This window comes from Notolepis coatsorum (assembly GCF_963971535.1).
Source record: "Notolepis coatsorum genome assembly, chromosome: 2".
In the NCBI taxonomy this organism is placed as follows: Eukaryota; Metazoa; Chordata; class Actinopteri; order Aulopiformes; family Paralepididae; genus Notolepis; species Notolepis coatsorum.
Genome location: NC_140166.1, coordinates 39,385,709 through 39,405,978, shown reverse-complemented (window position 1 = coordinate 39,405,978; position 20,270 = coordinate 39,385,709). Strand labels below are relative to the sequence as shown.

The window sequence follows — 20,270 nt, the reverse complement described above, 5'->3', positions numbered from 1 at the left end:
CTTATTTAGTAGCCTGCAATTAAAAAAAAACGTTTGTATATTTGTACAAAGAATAATTTAGGCTTAGTAAATTATTTAGGCTATATATTTACAACAAAAAAGTAAAGCAATGAAGTGATATCAAGGCCAAAGACCCTGCCCTTTGAAGACGGTCTACTACTTTGTCTTAATTGTTTACATTTGGGGAATAGAGACAAACAGTAGAATTATGGAGCAAAGCAACAGCAAGCATGCGCACTGGGTCCCTCCCCATCCTACTGTCGCTGGAGAGACCGTGGCTCCTGTCTGCGCGCAGTCGGCGGGTTCCATAACAGCTCGGTGGCTGGTTCACCAATGATTCTGCGTAAACATTAAGGAGATGTACGATATTCGGACAGTACAGTCTGGGAATGTGACAATGAGGAAAAGGTGAGAAACTACCGACATTTCTTTCGATCGAACTGCGTAGTGATATAATAAGTCACACTTTTTGTTGAGGTGTAGATATTCAAGCAATTAGTTATACGAAAGAAGTAGTTGCAATGTAGAATTGCATCGGCACCTGCGGTTTGCATAGGATGATAATTACGTTGTAACGTTGTAACTGGCTATTTGGCACCGTGCTAAACGTTTGCCAGCTGCGCATGTTTTTATGTGTATTTTTCTTGAATTTATTTTACCCACATGACATAGACTATGTTGATAACATTTAAAATATATATATATATATTCGCTTACATCCATAGTTAACAACTATGTTTTTGAGTAACTATCACTGTAAGAAAAAAAGCTGCAAGAAAACGGTAAATGTCTGGCATCAATTTTTCCAAATACTTACTGTCAAATTACAGTAAAATCAAATATATTTACAGATTACAACCTTTATTTAATGGTTAATATTTTGATAAAAGGTAATTTACTGTATTCTTATGGTATTTACACTTAAAGTAGAAAAACAAAGGTAATCTGTAAAAGAATACAGTGAATTTCCTGTGAAATCTTTTTTTTTCTTTCTTTTTTTACAGTGTAGTGTAGGCTACCTAGCTATAGTCCAGTAGGTCTACACACAGCCCTTAAGTTCCGTGACCTTTCTGTCATTTGGGAATGTATGACTTCTGGCCTGGCTATTACATAAGTAGGAATGTGGACATGCCTCTTGCATGATGGCACTGACTGTGAAGAATCTGGGTTCCTTGTCCACTGCTGTGAGTTATGATGATGACTGGCTTCTGAAGACAAACGCCACACCCATCCTACTCGGACATCCCTGTATTGAACCTTGCCTTGAACCTTCAACTTCTCTGTTCTCTGATAAGGAAGTTCAGATTGCTCTTCTCTCTCTCTCTCTCTCTCTCTCTCTCTCTCTCTCTCTCTCTCTCTCTCTCTCTCTCTCTCTCTCTCTCTCTCTCTCTCTCTCTCTCTCTCTCTCTCTCTCTCTCTCTCTCTTCTTTGGTCAAGACAGTCAGTTATGCTTTCAGGTCTTGCACTCTTGGCAGACCAAGTGGTTTGTGAGACTTTAGCGCCTGACCTTCATTTGGAAGTGTCCTCCCACCTGGCCAGTGACAACGTTGTTTTCCAACACTTCTATTCTCTGTCTTCTGTGACATAATGTGCTCTCCCCTTATGGATGTCAAATCTGTTTTGGGTATAATGGGATGCACACAACCGCACCGCATGATGGGTGTGTGTGCGTGTGTGTGTGCACACGTGTGTTTGTTTGTGTGTGCCTGTGTGTTTGTTTGTGTGTTGTGCATGTGTTGCATGTGTGTGTGCGTGCATATGTGCGTGTATGTGTTTGTGTGTGTGTGCGTGCGTGTGTGTGATAGCCAGTAGTCCTGACACAGTTTTTATAAGCTAACAGTACGGACTTCACTTTAACTGTATCACACAACAAATAAGTTACAAAGAGACAAATGAGTGGTTTGTACTAGACAGGTCCTTGGTGCTTGGGTTCAGCCACTGCTGTTGTCCCAGTGTTATCATAGCTGAGGACTCTGTGAGGTGTGTGTGTGTGTGTGTGTGTGTGTGTGTGTGTGTGTGTGTGTGTGTGTGTGTGTGTGTGTGTGTGTGTGTGTGTGTGTGTGTGTGTGTGTGTGTGTGTGTGTGTGTGTGTGTGTGTGTGTGTGTGTGTGTGTGTGTGTGTGTGTGTGTGTGTGTGTGTGTGTGTGTGTGTGTGTGTGTGTGAGTACATTGACATTCATGTTCTGGAGGAGAATCTGTGGGAATGGATCGTTTGAGAGAATGCACTGTGAGGAAGGGTGAGGGGCCGCTGGACATGAACAGTGTGTGTGTGTGTGTGTGTGTGTGTGTGTGTGTGTACATGTTCTGAGAGTTTGTGTTACGGAACAAAGGGTCACGTCCCTTGACAATACTGAGGGGAAATATCTCTCCCATGTTGAGGAAGAGCAGAGTTACCCTAAAAAGCTACTCCAAATGACACATACCTCCTCTCACTCACGTTGCACATGCCTGGCTGGCCTGCTCCCCTAAGGAGTTTGCTATTTTGCAAGCTGTTGCTGGGTGTTGTCACTGTTCATATCAAAAGGTTGCGTAAGAGAGCACGGCCATCAGACCGCCGTATGGAAAGGATCAGCCCATTCTGCCCAGACGTCAACATTGTAACATCCATGTAATAAGGGCCACCTGGCAACGCTTAAGCGCCCATAGCTGGCACACTTCCAAAGAGAAACCTATACCCCAAAATATTGACAGTGTACACACCGATGTTCTTGCATACTGAACATTCCTTTGAAAGAACAGGCCACACTGTGTGTTGCTGATATCACGACTGAAAACACCCACCGTAATATTAGGGCTGACCCGAATACTTTGAAGCTTCCAAGCTTGAATTACTGCTTAGTCATTCGTTTTCTTTCTTTGTTTTACATTTACATTTAGTCATTTAGCCGACGCTTGTATCCAAAGAGACTTACATGTTCTGTACGACAAGTCAGCAGGAAGGGTACAACTCTTTCAGCTGAGTAACACTGTTCATCAAACAGTGTTGGAACTTGGGTGCTGCAGTGGTGAGTGCATAGTAGTAGAGACATTGATTGATTGATTGATTGATTGATTGATTGATTGATTGATTGATTGATTGATTGATTGATTGATTGATTGATTGATTGATTGAAAACTTTATTAACAGATTGCAGAACTGGTACAATACATTACGGCTCAATACACACAATTGTTAAGGGGATGCAGACCAGAGAAAGACTTTCATCTTGTTTACATCAGGGTCCCCCATTTTCAATTTATCGTAACATTTATGACATACACGACATACAGATAAACAGTGCTGTTACATCCAGACATACAAGATATACAAATATACAGTACTGTTTAAGAGACAGAGTTTCTAAAAGAGAGTATATACATTTGAAGGGGAAGACACTGTACATTGGAGGGGGTTGGCTGGGGGGGGGGGGTTGAACATTTACAGGGGCCAGTTTTGAATTGCAGCCTCCCCCATGCTCTTTGAGAGCGGTTTTGAAGGTGGGTAGGGAAGGGATTCATTCACATATTAGTATAGTAGGTAGTAGCCTAGTATAGTCAAGGAAGATTATTTAGTGGAAAAGTGCATGGTAGTAAAAGACAGTATGAAGGTTATTTTTATATATATATAGAGAGAGATCTTTTTGTATCCTTCATTTCAGATATTGATTGAAGAAGTGTGTTTTTAGTCAACGGCAGTGGCGTCGTTTCAGTAAAAGGCAAGGTATGGCGAGGAGGGAGGGGGGGGGGGGGTGAAGGGGGTGTTTCCCCCCCTTGGTGGATTTTATTTTGTCAAATCAGTTGTGCAATAGTCACTTTTGGTGAGTTGTTTCTATACAATTCAGTTATATGACATTTAGGTATGACACAGGACTACACAAGCATTTTTTGTATAGAAATGTGTCAACAGACTAAAGCAGGGAACCACAATATTTTGCATACGAATTATGCAGAATGTAATATCATAACTGTCTATTACTTTTCTTGCAATTGAGCCAATTTTCCTTAGGTACGGTTTTGAGGTGTGTGTTCAACAGAATGTAGTATCAAAAACACATTCACAAAAAGTATGGGTTACTGAATGCTGAACTGCACTATTATAATCACTAAGCCAGACCTTACCTGTGTCCCCGTATCACCTGTCTCTGCTGCCCTTTGATTAAAAAACTTCCCTATGTCCATTTTCCTTTTTTTGGGGCATATTTCAGTTAGTCACAGTAAAAGTCACCTAGTAAAAGTGAGATAATTGACAATATCAAAACATGCTAGCGCTGTACCGAATAGTTCGAAGCTTCGTTCATAATGTTGACATTAGAATTCTAAATCAACATAAAAAATTGAAAAAAAAAAAAAAAAAAATTACATTTTATTTGCCAAGGTATGGCGAGTGCCATACCTTGCCATACCAGAACGACGCCCCTGGTCAACGGTGAAAGATTGATTGGGTTTTGTTTGTTTCAGCACAAGAAATAGCGTATATAAATCATAATTTAACATTCATTTTGAAAACAGTTCTTCTCAGACATGGACATTTAGTCATGAGAACTTTCAGAGAACCTATCTACAACATAACTCATCTACCCACCTCATTGAAACTTCTCATGCGGGAAGTGATTTAGTGAAGCTTCGATTATTTTCTGATAATTATTATTGCTGAAGCTTCGAAGCCCAAAAAAATGGTAATCAGGATATTCTGATGTTTTCTTTTTGTCCTCCTTTTCTCCTTTAGTCTGTTGGATTCTGTGGATAGCAACGGAGAATATGTAAAGGTAAGAGTTGTATTATTTAATATAATGGTAAGGGTTGCATTAATATGCAAAGGTAAGAGTTGTATTATTTAATATGCAATGGTAAGAGTTGTATTATTTAATATATAAAGGTAGACTTGTATTATTTAATAATGTAAAGGTAAGAGTTGTATTATTTAATATAATGGTAAGAGTTGCATTAATATGCAAAGGTAAGAGTTGTATTATTTAATATATAAAGGTAGAGTTGTATTATTTAATATGTAAAGGTAAGAGTTGTATTATTTAATATGTAATAGTAAGAGTTGCATATTTACTTAATATGCAACAGTAAGAGTTGTATTATTTAATATGTAATAGTAAGAGTTGCATTACTTAATATGCAACGGTACGAGTTGTATTATTTAATATGTAATGGTAAGAGTTGTATTATTTAATATGTAAAGGTAAGAGTTGTATTATTTAATATGTAGAGGTCAAAGTTGTATTATTTAATATGTAAAGGTAAGAGTTATATTACTGGTTGCTTTCACATAGTTTGGTGGATTCGGTGCGATTCGGGGGAGTGAAGTTGCAACATTGTTGCATTCTTCATTTGGTTCGGTTTGCTTTCACACTGCAATTTGTCAAGTGCACCAAACTTTCTGAACAATGTCACGCGATCGAAAAGGGCGCTTGTCTATTGGATATATAGAATCCCAAAAACAGGCTTCTGGGACAGCTCTACAGCGCACATACACGCACACACCACATTATTCTGCGAAGCAGCCCGAGCGCACACACATACACCACATTATTCTGCGAAGCAGCCCAGCGCACACACATACACCACATTATTCTGCGAAGCAGCCCAGCCCAGCGCACACACATACACCACATTATTCTGCGAAGCAGCCCAGCGCACACACATACACCACATTATTCTGCGAAGCAGCCCAGCGCACACACATACACCACATTATTCTGCGAAGCAGCCCAGCGTACACACATGCACACACACACCACATTATTCTGCGAAGCAGCCCAGCGCAGCGCACACACGCATGCACACACATGCACACACACCACATTATTCTGTGAAGCAGCCCAGCGCACACACACCACATTATTCTGCGAAGCAGCCCAGCGCACACACATACACACACATACACCACATGTATTATTGATGCTCTCATTGATACTATGTTTGTTTCTGAAGTGTGTGTGTGTGTGTGTGTGTGTGTGTGTGTGTGTGTGTGTGTGTGTGTGTGTGTGTGTGTGTGTGTGTGTGTGTGTGTGTGTGTGTGTGTGTGTGTGTGTGTGTGTGTGTGTGTGTGAGATATATATAGAGAGAGGGGGGGCTTTGGTAGACTATTGCATTGGTCCATTCATTGAAGATGAACGCAATGCGACATCCTTTACTAGGCTCACCCATAGGGCTGGGCGATATGACGATATTATATAAATATCGGGTACAGTTCATTAACGATAAACTTTTTCAACGTATCGTGGATATCGTGATGTTTTGCCCAAGAGGATTGTGTCGCGTCAATCTGTCCACACGTTACTCGTTCATATCTCAGCCTGTGCTGAGATATACCCATTCCGCGGTCTGTTAATAAAGTTTTCAATCAGACAGATGTATGGAAAGGCTTTTATTATAACATTCGTTGTAGTAAAATCATTATGCCTCATTTAGTCATCCTGTGAAGCACTGGTCTCCTACTCGACGGCCGCGGGGAGCTAACGTTAGTAGCTTTGTTGATGTTCAGCACACAGGACATTCAGGAAGTCAAAAACGAATAACGCTTGCCGATTGGTGCTAAGAACAGCAGGGCGGGTGCAAGCGGTGTGACGTCATTGGCAGACTCGACTGTCAATCAAAATGATTATGTTTCCGTCAGAATGAATGAATGAAAACTGTATTAAAAGGTTGCAGAATGGGTACAATACAGTACAGGAGGATGAAGACCAGAAAAAGACTTTCGGCTTTTTTACATAAGGGTCCTCCATTTTCAATTCATCAAAACATTTCGAGACATACATATATACAGTAGTTTCATAAAAATGCTAAAATGCTATTTATTGATTGATTGATTTAAAACTTTAACATATTGCAGAATGGGTACAGTACAGCTCAATACATACAATTGTTAAGGGGATGCAGACCAGAGAAAGACTTTAGTCTTGTTTACATCAGGGTCCCCCATTTTCAATTCATCATATTTCATATCTAAATCATATAATATCTCATATGCAATATATAATCTAATAATCTAAATCTAATATTAAAATGCTAAATGCATGGGTATTTTATTTTGTCTTTAATGTTAGCTTGCAAACTCAAATACTGTCTTGGTAAGCCTCATAATGAATTGTTTGGGGTAAAAAAGAAAAACATCGTGATGTGTATCGTGTATCGCCGAAAGGTCAGAAAATATCGTGATATCATATTTAGGCCATATCGCCCAGCCCTACTCACCCACCAACAGTGCAGGTGCTGAACTGCTGATCCGAATGTATAGGTAAAAAGCATATTATGCGTTTTCATCAATAAAAAAATGGCAAAAAAAAATTCCACTTGCGCGCTTACGCACGCTCGCATTCACTAGGGGCCTACAAATACATTCTTTCATGGGGCCCAGAATCTGGAGCTACACCCCTGCACACACACACACATACACACACACCACATTATTCCCCGGAGCAGCCCAGCGCACACACATTATTCTCATATATTGCTGAAATGCTGACGCAGTTTTTTTACTTTGATGTGACATTGGTCGATTGTTCGATTGAAGCTCATTGCCATCATTCTCTCGCTAAACAACTTGTACACCTCGTTGTTTTTGTGAGTGGCCACAAGCAGCTGTTTAATTCGCTCGTCTGACCATATTTCTATCAAGGCTTTTACCTCCTCATTCGCCCACGTCTGTCCACGAGACATGTTCCACACGTGCTTGTTTTGCAGTGCGCGCTGTGGTGTTTGTTTTGTTTCCTTCTACTCAAGATGCACAGTTTATCAGGTCACTTCCTATATTTGTTCTTGCGTTTGGTCCGATGAGCATTCACACCACAAAAGTACGCACCAGGGTTCACTTGGAAGCGAACCGAGACCTACGTTTTCAGGCGGACCAGAGTTCGCTTTTTTGGTCCGCACCAGAGTTTGAATGAGCTTTCACACTACCCCAAACCAAGCGGACTATCCGAGGAAACAAACTCTTGTGCGTTTAAAGCGGACCAAACAGCTCTGGTGTGAATGCGACCATGCGTCTGTTGCTGTGGAATACCAGCCTCTCTGTCTGTGCTGGCGTGAGACTATAGTGGAACCCTGCTGAGGGGTCTGTGTGTGCACAGCGGTCAAGCTCTAATTGAATTAGGACTGGTGACATAAAAGGCTTTGGGAATACAGCCTATTCCAGTGGAATAGTTTCAAGCAGACTGTGTTACCATTGGCAACCACCAAAACCCAGCTCGGATGTGACCGAAAAGGTGTACAGAGAGAGGGAAGAATTTCCAATTCGGTGACTTATAATTGGATCCTTACGCACTTGACAAACACACTTGTCTCAATGGGACAAACTGGCAATGAATGATAATGCTAATGAAATTAAAGCTGTTCATTAGCGTTTCCAGGTCTTTAGGTTTCCCCCCGGTTTTTGTTTTGAAGTGGCGTTGGCCCGGTGCCAATTCTGATCCCAAGGGACAAGCCATTCAATACCCAAAAAGGGGGGGGGGGGGGGGGTTGGTTGGGGTCTGAGAAAAACAACATGTCACCTAGATGAGGGAGTGGGAACAGTTAGTTAACAGAGAGGGGGGGTTGGGGGGGGGGCTAGCAGGTTCGCCCACAAAAGAATTTCCCAGAACGCTGATGTAAATGCCAACTGGAGGAGGTACTTGATATACAGTAGCGAAAGGAGTTTGTGTGAAGTGAGTGACAAAGGCTTGGCTGAATGATGACCCCCACCGTACAATAACGTTCCCCTGACAACAAGGCCAAGACCGCGCTGTCTGGTGCCGTTGGGATGCCAGTGTGGGAATGCCAAACGTGTCCTCTCGCTGCCCTCTCCTCTCCACCCTCCCCTCTCCACCCTCCCCTGCCCCGCTCTGCCTGGACGGAGCTGAGGAGGCGACAGTCTCTCTGCCCTCCCCAGCCTTGATAAAACATAAAACAGAGCTCAGAAGGCTACAGTTACAGAACTAGTCCCAGCATTCAGGGAGACCTAGGGGTCTCATAGGACACAGATATTTTTTTTTCTTTTTTTTTTACATAGGAGTGTAGGTTAGGTTGTGTTCCCTCTTTTTCCTCTTAGTTTCCTTCTTTGTGTGGTTGATTTCCGTCGAGTCCCTCATCCATGATGCCTGTGATGCCCTTTCAGTTTTCCAAGGAGCAGTTCTGGTTGGAATCCCCGTCGGAGAAGCTGAGGAAGGAGCTGGAGGAGGAGCTCAAGCTGAGCGGCAGTAACCTGAGGAGCCACGCCTGGTACTACGGCTGTATCCCCTGGGAGGTCAGTGGCACACACACACACACAGACACACACACACAGTCACACACACACACACACACACACACACACACACACACACACACACACACACACACACACACACCACACACACACACAGACACACACACACACACACACACACACACACACACACACACACACACACACACGCACACACACACACACACACACACACAGACACACACACACACAGACACACACAGACACACACAGACACACACACATGTACACATGCACGCACACACATAGACACATACACACACACACACACACACAGATAGACACATAGACATACACACACACACACACACGCACACACACACACACACACACACACACACACACACACACACACACACACACACACACACAGATAGACACACAGACATACACACACGCACACACACAGACACACATGCACACACAAACATGGTGATATGCGACTGATTCCAGGCTAAAATAGGGTGTCTGGAGAATTACCGCAATACTAAAGTCAGATACCAAGAGCCACGTGTAACAGTTCAGAAATGAAAGCAAAGAGACTAAACTAGATCAGTCAGTAGGTATATGAAATAATGATGTTAGATCTCTGTAAGCGAATTGATTTTATAACTCAATCGTTTTTGTCCCAATGACTCTGATTTAATGACTGAAGTCTATGCTCTAGCAACGGATCGGATCGGTACTCTGTATCGGAAGATACTTTAAAGCTCAGAGGACTCTAAGGAATCTCTACCTATCAGTGAAAAGGTGACACCGGTGCCTCCCCTAGTGCATGCACCAGTTGTGATTGATTGATTGATTGAAAAGTTTATTAACAGATTGCAGAATGGGTACAGTACAGTACAGCTCAATACATACAATTGTTAAGGGGATGCAGACCAGAGAAAGACTTTCGTCTTGTTTACATCAGGGTCCCCCATTTTCAATTCATCATAACATATATGACATACATGACATACAGATAGACAGTACTGCTACATCTATACATTTATGACATATCAGATTTGCAAATACAGTACTGTTTGTGATACAAAAAGTGTCCAGAAAAAGAGTGTATATACATTTGACGTAGAAACTGTACATTGGAGGAAGTTGGGTGGGTGGGGGGATGTTGGTGGGTGGGGCTGTACATTGGAGGGGGGGGGGGGGCACTGTACTCTGTACATTGGAATACTGACAAAGCCATACTTGGTAATTTACTGTACAACTGGGTTAAGACATTTGTAGGGGCCAGTTTCGAATTGCAGTCTCCCGTAGGTGTTCTTTGAGAGTGTTTTGAAAGTGGGTAGTGATTCACATTCCTTTACAGCTTTGGGTAGGGCGTTCCACATTGATGTGGCATAATTGCGAAACGTGTTTAGTCCCTTGTTTGAGCCAAATCTGGGTTTAACATGATTTGTGGAGCTCCCTCTGGTGTTGTGATCGTGGTATTCACTGACCTTTGGGAAGTATTTTGACATGTACATGGGTACCTTGCAGGGGCGTTTTTAGGGTTAGAAAACATTGGGGGCTTCAGCCCGGGGGGGTGGAGGGGGGCTCCCCCCCCCCCTCCTTTTTTTTTTTTTTTTTTTTAAACACAGAAATACGCAATTTTAGAGTAATTAAAGATGAATACTGAAGAACTCGAATCATTAGAGGTTCTCAAAGTGAGGTCCATGTCCATGAGAGGGATCTGGGCAGTTCCCATAGAAAATTCAAAGTTAACAGGACCAAATCATCAGTTTCTTATTTATTTATTTAACCTTTATTTTGCCAGATAAAACATTGATCTGGTCCAAGAGGCCCCAACAGGAGTACAAATATACATATATACACATATATATACATATATATATAATATATATACATATACTGTACATACATACACACATATACACCAATAACAAAATAAAAACAGTTAAGAATCATACACATAAGCAAATAAACAAACAAACAAACAAACAAACATTATGCACAGCCTATGTACAAAAGAAATAAACAGTTCATCTCTAGTCTTTACAGTTTTCTTCAATTGCATAAACACTCAAATCAAAAGTATTACACAATTATCAAAACCTTACACTCAAGGAGCAAAACGTAGGCCCAGATTTGCACCCCTATAAGCACAATGTCAGCCTCACACTTTTTGCAAAACAATACACACAGTGATTTGCAAAACACTAAACACACTTCCATTACATTAGACACAGAATGTCAAATTACCACACATATGAGCCAATTGGTTAAACACAGCCATCAGATGCACAAACACACCATTGCTTAATTGTAGATACACCAATCAGGTTTAAGCACTATAAAAATGCAGCAGGTGAGTTCACCTGTCTTCAACCAAAATGGAAAGAGAGTGAAGTACTGTACACAGAGAACGTGAAAATATACAATACATTCACCAAACACTACACAAGACAACCAATGATGCAGACTGATGAAAATATACATTTTCTCCCATTTTCCCAAATCCGTCAACATGTCAACATGGAGAATCACAACAAAAAATGATCTTGCCAGATCCATAGGCAAAGAGATAATGTCTAGTATTTTCTGTACTCTATTTACATTTTTTCAAAATTGTTTTTGTTTTACTGTAATTTTAACCTGTACTGGATACAGTATTTTATGTTTGTCTGATATTTGCTGAGCTTACAGTGTTATGCACATAGTAGCATGAAAACTGGGACATGTTTTGTTGTGATTCTCCATGTTGAAATGTTGACTGATTTGGTTATATGGAGAGAACATTTAAATTTTCATCAGTCTGCATCATTGATTTGGGTATATGGAGAGAAAATGTTTTTTTTTAGCAGTCTGCATCATTGATTTGGGTATATGTAGATAAATAAATTATATTTTCATCAGTCTACTCTACAGCATTGGTCTTGTGTAGTGTTTGGTGAATTTATTGTATATTTGCACATTCTCTGCATACTTCACTTACAGTACTGTAATCACTTTGTTGTGATTGTACATATGTCTAAACTGAACACTGTGACCTCTTTTTTTTTTCTTCTAATTTTTACTATGTTTTTATTTCATACTTATCTTGTCATGCACAGTCTCTGGAGCGCAACAGTAAGAAGCATTTTGTACAAAAGTATTCTGTACTTCTGTATGACAACTATTAAAGAAACTTGAAACTTGAAACTTGAACTGAGAAGTAGAATTGCTAAATGTGTTTTAGGTTAAGCACAGCAGTGTGTGTAACTGGTTCAAACAGAATTGAGTCATATGAAACGTGTGTTTCATATGGTAACAAAATGTAGTTTTTATAAATTAGTGTATGGTTTTGACAAGTGTTTAATTTAGCAAAAGATCTGAGGTGTTCTGATAATTGTGTGTGTGGTTGTGCTAATTGTGTGTTTTGAAACACCAGGCCCTGTTTTCAAAATCATGCTTAAGCAATCGAAAAAAAACTATTGTGTGTTTCATTATAATTATGTTTCAGTCTTCTCATAAAAGAAATATTCGATTTTTGGGTCTTTTCCTGCCTTTGGTCCGCTTTGCATTCACATCTCAAATGAACCGTAGCAGGGTTCACTTGCAAGAGTGAATGAGCTTTCACACCACCCCAAACCAACCGGACTATCCGAGGAAATGAACCAGGGTTTGATTAAAGCTTATTATAGTTTATCACAGTATCATGAGCATGTCTTTGTCAGTGGACACTGGACATGGGTATGGATGGCTCCAGGTGCTGCTGTGTTAAAGTGCACATCTTCAAGTCCACAAATCGGTGAATGAAAGAATGATAGGATCAAATGAAAACTACTTACTAAAAATGGATTAAAAGTACTAAAAACCAACAAAAAATACCAAACACTAACAAACATTCAGCACAGACAATGGGGATGCTGACATAAAAAAAAAAAAAAAAGTAAAAAAAAAAAAAAAAAAAAAAAATTTAAACAATTTTTATTTTTTTTTATTTTTTTTAAGGTCCGGGGCTAGGAGAAAAACATCCGGGGCTAAAGCCCTGGAAGCCCAGGGCTAACGACGCCACTGGTACCTTGGTCGCGTAGTGTATCTTGCAGACCAGGCCCATTGCAAGTTGCTGTACTCTGTCGTCTACTCTAAGCCATCCTAGGTTGTCAAAGTGGGCCGGGGTGAGGTGGGTTCTAGGAGTCAGGTCAAGCAGTAGTCTGACTAGCTTGTTTTGAGATGTTTGTAATTCGTTTTTTAGTGCCTTTGAGGTGCTTTGGTACCATTGTAATATAGAACTCCTTGGTGCATGGTACACATTCTCACATGGTACACATTCTCACATGGAACACATTCTCACATTCAATATTGGTCATCGTGGGGTAGCTCAATGGGTGCGAGCATGGCTGTGAGTGAAGTTGTTTCCCACGTTGACCACTCGTGCTAGAAGTAATCCTGGTACCACAGGGGACTGTATTATGTGGTGACACATCATCATGGGGGCGATAGCGATAGTGTCTCAGGAGGTAGAGCGGGTGTCTGGTAACCTGGGCTTCTTTCCGACAGCGTGTCGAAGTGTCCTTGAGCAAGACACTTAACCCCTAACTGCTCTCGACGAGCAGGTCGACACCTTGCATCGGTTGCCTCGGCCATGAATACGTTGTAAAGCTGTTATATATGCAGTCCATTTACCAGCATACAACAAAGTCTCACATTACAGACTGTCACGCAGGATAGGAGGACATACAGCACAGGACCTCATATAAAGTGTAGTTAGACAGTGTAAGACATACAGTTAGAAAAACACACCTCTCTTGTTCTAACTGTCAGCGGTAGGCCTATAATAATAATAATAATAATAATAATAATAATAAACTGTATTTGTATAGCACCTTTCATACAGAAACTGCAGTTTCTTCACAACAGAAAAAAGACAGGCATAAAATGAGCACATAAAGTGCAGACATATAAAATCACAGTTTTTCACATTAGGATCTAACATCCCAACAGGCCACCTTGTTTATGGTTTGATTCAGTTTTAAATAGACAATAATAAAAATAGTAAGATAGAATGGACAGAGTAAAATAGGGCACATAAAGTGCAGACATATAAAATCACAGTTTTTTACAGTGCAATAAAATAGTTCTGGATTACTGTTTAACAGTTTAAAGTCGTCTTTACCTTCAGTTTAAAACTTGACGGTATGGCTGCTTGTTATTTTTCTTCATTATATACTGTTCATATGTTATTCTCCTCTCCTTTGCCTTCTTGTACTTAAAAAGAAAAGAAAAAATGTTCTTGTTATTGGCTCGTGTCAATCTTCCATGTTTTCGCTATAGTGTCTGCCTTATGTCTCTGATCTTGTTTTGAGTTTATTTTCTAGACCATGTTTACATGTATTTCGTTCATATATTTTTATGGACAATGGGATGGGAGTGGAACTTTGTACAAGCCCTTTGGGCTTCGTTCCCTCCTAGCACTGTTTTTATTTTTTTAAATAATGTGCTAAATAAATAAACTAAACTAAACTAAGGTCACAGCTTTAGGGCTTGTGTCCATAGCCGAGGTTTTATGAGTTGTCAGCTCCTTTCTGTCATTCATTTCAATGCTGGAGAAGCGTCAGGCGCACTCCTCTTCCCAGAGCCGCGCCTCGCGTTTTATGAGCTCTCGACGGCAGCGTTTTTGGCGGAGCGCTCCCAGCTCATAAAGTTGAAACTAGTTCAACTTTTTTGGAAAGGAGCGCGCTCATCATTGTAACTCATCGAGGAAGGGGCGGAGCCGCGGCTGGCGCGAGCTCTGGGGAGACCCAGAAAAATGCTAGAAGCTTTTTTTTCTTCTTTTTTCAAAGCGGTCCGCCTTGAAAAAAAGGCTTTGAGTGGACACATAGCCTTACTTATTACTCTCAGACATCAAAGCTACGCTGCAATCACCACAAGAGGGAGAGGCCTCTGATGACCTTGAGCAGGTTCTTTGATCTCTGGTCAGTTGATCTGTTGGAAGGATTTTCAACCTGTACACCTTTTCAAACATGATAATATGAACCTTCTAAATGGGCCATCAGGTTTATTTCTTGTTGCAGTTCCTGCTGATATAATATAATGGCAGACAGGAAGTGCACACGGGTCCAAGCTGTTCCCATTGCAACGGGATTATTCTGAAAAAGTCCATAACCCTTTCACTACCACACGACAAAGGGTTAACCCTTTCACAACCACACTACAGGAGGTTAACCCTTTCACAACCACACTACAGGAGGTTAACCCTTTCACTACCACACTACAGACGGTTAACCCTTTCACTACCACACTACAGACGGTTAACCGTCTGTAGTGTGGTAGTGAAAGGGTTAACCTTCTGTGGTGTGGTAGTGAAAGGGTTAAGTTGAGTCTTCTTCATTAATTCATGGGGATATAATGCCACATAATATAATTATAATTATATTATAATTACAGTATTACACACAGAGGATATCAATGATGCTATTCCCTCTGAATAGCGTCTGTGAAGTATGAAAATAGTCGGAGCCACCTGACCAGCCCTCTGACTTTGTTGGCTCCCCTTGCCCTTTGTTGGCCATTATTCTACTGCATGTAGGTCCTGCTTTAACCCTTTCACTACCACACTACAGAAGGTTAACCTTATTATAGCATGGAGGTGCAACTCCCAGTCCCCCTCACGAGAGGCACGTAGAAGGCCAAGTATTACGTTATCTACCATGTCAATGTATGACATCCAGAATGCAGAAAGCTCTCCATTGTTGTGACGGAGGTGTTCCAGAAAGTCTGTCCACAGGGTTATCAGCTCAGCTAAGAGTGGACTGACTCAGCAGATTGTTCGCCGTCTGTTGGTTCAAGTCACTGGCCATGTCTTTCACATTGTCCAAGAATGATTTGATCATCCCACTCTTCTCTGGAATGCTGTCCTCAACCCACAGTGTGAACTCTGAACTCTGCCCATGCGAGTCTCATCAGTGCTTCATAGATGTACATGTGGACCCTGACAGCACGGTTATAGTGTTTACCATCAAGGACATACAGTATGGTATGGAATGTCCCCATTCTGAGAAGAATGTTGGAGAAGCGCTCTTTGTGCTTCCAGGCAATTTCAGTGGCTTTCGCATATAGTGCTTGATCCATGACTACCACAATTGATTCTAGATGCAGTTCCTTTCTGATTATCTCTGATTGATTCAGGATTTCAAACACTGGTCAACTGTGTGGCTGGTGAATTGATGGTTGGCAGATACCCAACTATATCTTGTGAGATTGGTTCTTGGTCCCTGGTGCTGATATTAAAACCAGTCCAGCTTGGGATTGTCTGATTCTCTGTATCTGTTTGCCTTGCAAGTGCCCACACCAGGTTCTTCTTGCAGGCAAGAAGAGCAGCTTCCTTGGTTTCCTGGACACAGTGTTCCCTGGTTGGGAGAGGCTGTGGGCCCACACGCGCACCTGCTACATATACTCCCAGTTCTTGGTCCTCAATGGTGACCGATCTCTGCTTCAGTTTCTCAATGTGTGGAAGCTCAGCTCTTGGTAGTTGTGGTCCATAGACATTGGCCTGTACAACTATACCATTGAATGTGATGTGCCCTTTCCAGCGAGAGTTTCCTCAAGTCTATCAATATTGTCCCATGCAAGATTGATGCTGGAAGTACAACTCTTTGAGTTGAGGCTGTTGCTAGCTTTTGGATACACAGAGCAGTGTCCTTCTCTTCAAGTTGGGAGTAATAGACCCCATGCCCAAGCTTGTTCAGTGTTTGGATGAGCTCAGTATTACCTGTCAATGTTTTTACTGCATAAGGAAGTAGAAGGTGGTTTGTGTTAAAAATGTAAACATGATTACTTGATTAAAATGTTCCTTACGCTTTCTCCTAGCATCACGATCGGCCATGCTTGCTGAAAGAGGGGTATGGCTCTAATGCAGTCCACTTTAGATGATGTGGAACAGTGGTTGGCTTATAGACATCCAATAAAATGTTTGTTCATATGGGTGGGTGGAGTCAGATAATAATAATAATAATAATTATAGATCTAGACAGCCTTTAAAAGTCATGTCCATGGATCAAATGGGATATCTTTATAAATTGTATCATAAATGTTGTATTTTGTCTATTTTCATCAGATCCAGAGTTACATTTGTAGTCAAGGAGTAGGAGGACACATTCAGTTGCATTATTATCCATGTGATATTGGTAATAATGGTCATATTGCCTTTTAAATTAAGATTATGTACCAAACGAGGATATAAATATGATGTTTTCCTTCATTGTATCTCCATTTACTCTGGAATGGTAATATATGTGGGTTTACTTACACTGGATTCATATGTCCTAGCTTGTTACCTATCAAAGGAGACCAGACACATGCATATAGGCCTTATGGTTCAGGAGCTATCATGATTAATTTGGGGCATGTAATTTCGGACAGGAGGCCTGAAAAATATGCTTGGTAGTGTTATAAAAGATATGATAGCACACATTTGGAGGCAACTGCTGCATTGCTATCACATATTTTCTAGCAGCAGGGGTGTATACCTTCCCAAAAATCACTATGAAAGTTAGTCCCCCAAGATGGTAGCCGTGGCCCAAATTTGGGGCCCTGGCTCACGGCCTACTAGTGCGTCTGTCGCACTGTAGAACTTGTTGAAACGAACTCCTCGCACCATTGTTACTGTGGGACAATCTCCTGTAAAGTCATTGTATTCATCAAATATTTGTAATTATTCTGATTCTAAACACAACAGTGTCTGTCTTGTGATTGTGTCAGGTGTCAGAGAGCCTGGTAGTGAAGCACGGCGACTTCCTCATCAGAGATTCTCTGTCGAGCAAAGGAGACCATGTCCTCACCAGCCACTGGAACAACCAGACCCTCCACTTCCTCATCAGCAGGACCCTGGTCCAATCCAGCGAGACCTACACCCATGTGCGGTACACACTGGAGGGAGAGGCCTTCGACTCGGTACCGGCCCTGGTCCATTTTTATGTGGGGAACAAGACGGCTTTGACCCAGCAGAGCGGGGCCCAGATACACAGTCCTGTTAACAGGACACTACCGCTCCGGTACCTGGAGGCCGCGTTCTCCCTGGCCGGCTCCAAGGGCTGCGTGGTGAGCTCGCCCTCCTGCCAGAGAGGAGTCCAGAAGAGCAGCGTGGTGAGCTCGCCCTCCTGCCAGAGAGGAGTCCAGAAGAGCAGCGTGGTGAGCTCGCCCTCCTGCCAGAGAGGAGTCCAGAAGAGCAGCGTGGTGAGCTCGCCCTCCTGCCAGAGAGGAGTCCAGAAGAGTGGCGGGAACGGTGTGGAGACGGTCTGTCCACTGAGGTGAGATGTCATCATTATTCATCTTTGCAAAAGTAGAATGAAGAAGAGGGCTATTCTGTTAAAATCATCATATAGTTGCGGTCAGGGCTGGGCAATTATTTTATATGATCATTTATCGTCTTTCCTTGGGATCATATCGATAATAATATTGTGATACTGTGGTACACAATTCTAAATTGTGGATATGTATATAATATGAACAAAGAATTCTCACAAAATGTAATCTGAAATATTTGAGGGAACAGCCTAAGAATGAATGAATGAATTCATTTGAAAATTACAAATTTGAGGGTAAGCCCACCTAGGCTGTTTACCCACCTTTTTATATAGATTGTACCAATCGTTCTAAGCTGATATAAATTAATGATATTATCCTGTAGTGTACCGTACAACTGGATTTTATTTGCTTCAATCACTGAACTCACCCCACCTTTATTTTGGACAGGTATGGGACAAAATTTAACTGGGTATTCATCTACTAATCCTATGGATTATTTCATTATTAACACTTCACTGCACCAGATCCCCAGTGGTGCTCAGGAAAAGATGTCTGATAAGACTTAGCTCCTGCTCTTTCCATTAATGCAGTGATTATACCAGCTTGGATACTAATATTGATGGTAACCTGCTACAGGACGAAAATGTGATTCAATAAAGATGTTGGTGACATGTGTGTAGGGTTGGGCATCGTTTGGATTTGAACGATTCCGGTTCCGATTCTCCATTTCGATTCCTGTTCTAAACGATTCTCGATTCCGATTCTTTGAGGTGCAGGTCAAAACAGGTCACAGTTTATTTCGTAGGAGATTTAAAAAAAATATATATATATATATCTTACATTTTTTCATACTATTCACATTGTCAGTTGACTTGATACAGTTTAATTTGGTTGCTGTACTGTAACTAGGGTATTAATTAACAAAGTAAAAAAAATATTATTTATATTTTTTTTAAGAATTGAAATTAAGAATCGAAATGCAAATATGTTATTAGAACCGGTTCTCGGTGCCCAACCCTACATGTGTGGTTCAGAAGAATCTATTGAATCTGTGTCAATAAGTCAATTCATATCTATGGGCTTCCCTCTCTTAGTCAATTAGTCAATGTTATAAAACAGGTAGGTCCGACCACGCATTGTGATTGGTCGAGAGCGTTCTAAGCCATGAGTATATTCATGATACACTCACGGTTAAATCACCATGAATATACCACTGCGCTGGCTTTAGAATGTTGTAGAAAGTTTCAACTGCCATTCATCAAACGGAAACTGTCAACATTACCTACTCCGTGGACAACGTACGTTTGATTTAAGCGTACCTGTTAACCATAAACGAGTGGATATAAAAGAGGACGGGCCTACATCTACCGGTATTCAGAAAAACAGCATTATTAGACATGCCAATCCAAGACGAGCTGGTCGCACTGGACCTTTGATTACACATGCCTAGTTAACGGGTATGTTAAATCACACATAACGTTGTCCACTAATACGTCATTAGTTTGCGTTGTCAAGCTGGTTTATAGCCTACTCCATTTGAAATTCCATAGCAACAATACATTTTTAGACACTGTTGGGGAAAATGTGTATATGAACTGAACTAGTTTAATATGGGTCAACTAAGCAGTACTGAAAGACGGTCTGGCTGATGTTCTTAAAACAACTTTGCAGATAGACATTTCGGTACATCACGTTGTGTGCTTTAATCTGGTACATCATATCTTAATCTTTTCTCTCTTTCACACACATACATATACACACATCTCACTAATCTTTTCTCTCTTTAATCTTTTCTCTCTTTCACACA

General features: G+C 41.2%; 1 protein-coding gene across 1 annotated transcript in view; it reads left to right on the top strand.

Moving 5' to 3' along the window:
• The first annotated feature begins 272 nt into the window (after positions 1-272).
• The window catches only part of sh2d3cb (SH2 domain containing 3Cb), a 69,186-nt gene continuing 49,188 nt past the window's right edge, over positions 273-20,270 (top strand). Inside the window, exons 1-4 of the mRNA XM_084337956.1 lie at positions 273-408; positions 4,706-4,745; positions 9,083-9,211; positions 17,918-18,465. Of these exons, the coding sequence (XP_084194082.1) occupies positions 359-408; positions 4,706-4,745; positions 9,083-9,211; positions 17,918-18,465 (767 nt within the window). The 5' untranslated portion in view covers positions 273-358. The remainder of the gene's footprint in view (positions 409-4,705; positions 4,746-9,082; positions 9,212-17,917; positions 18,466-20,270) is intronic.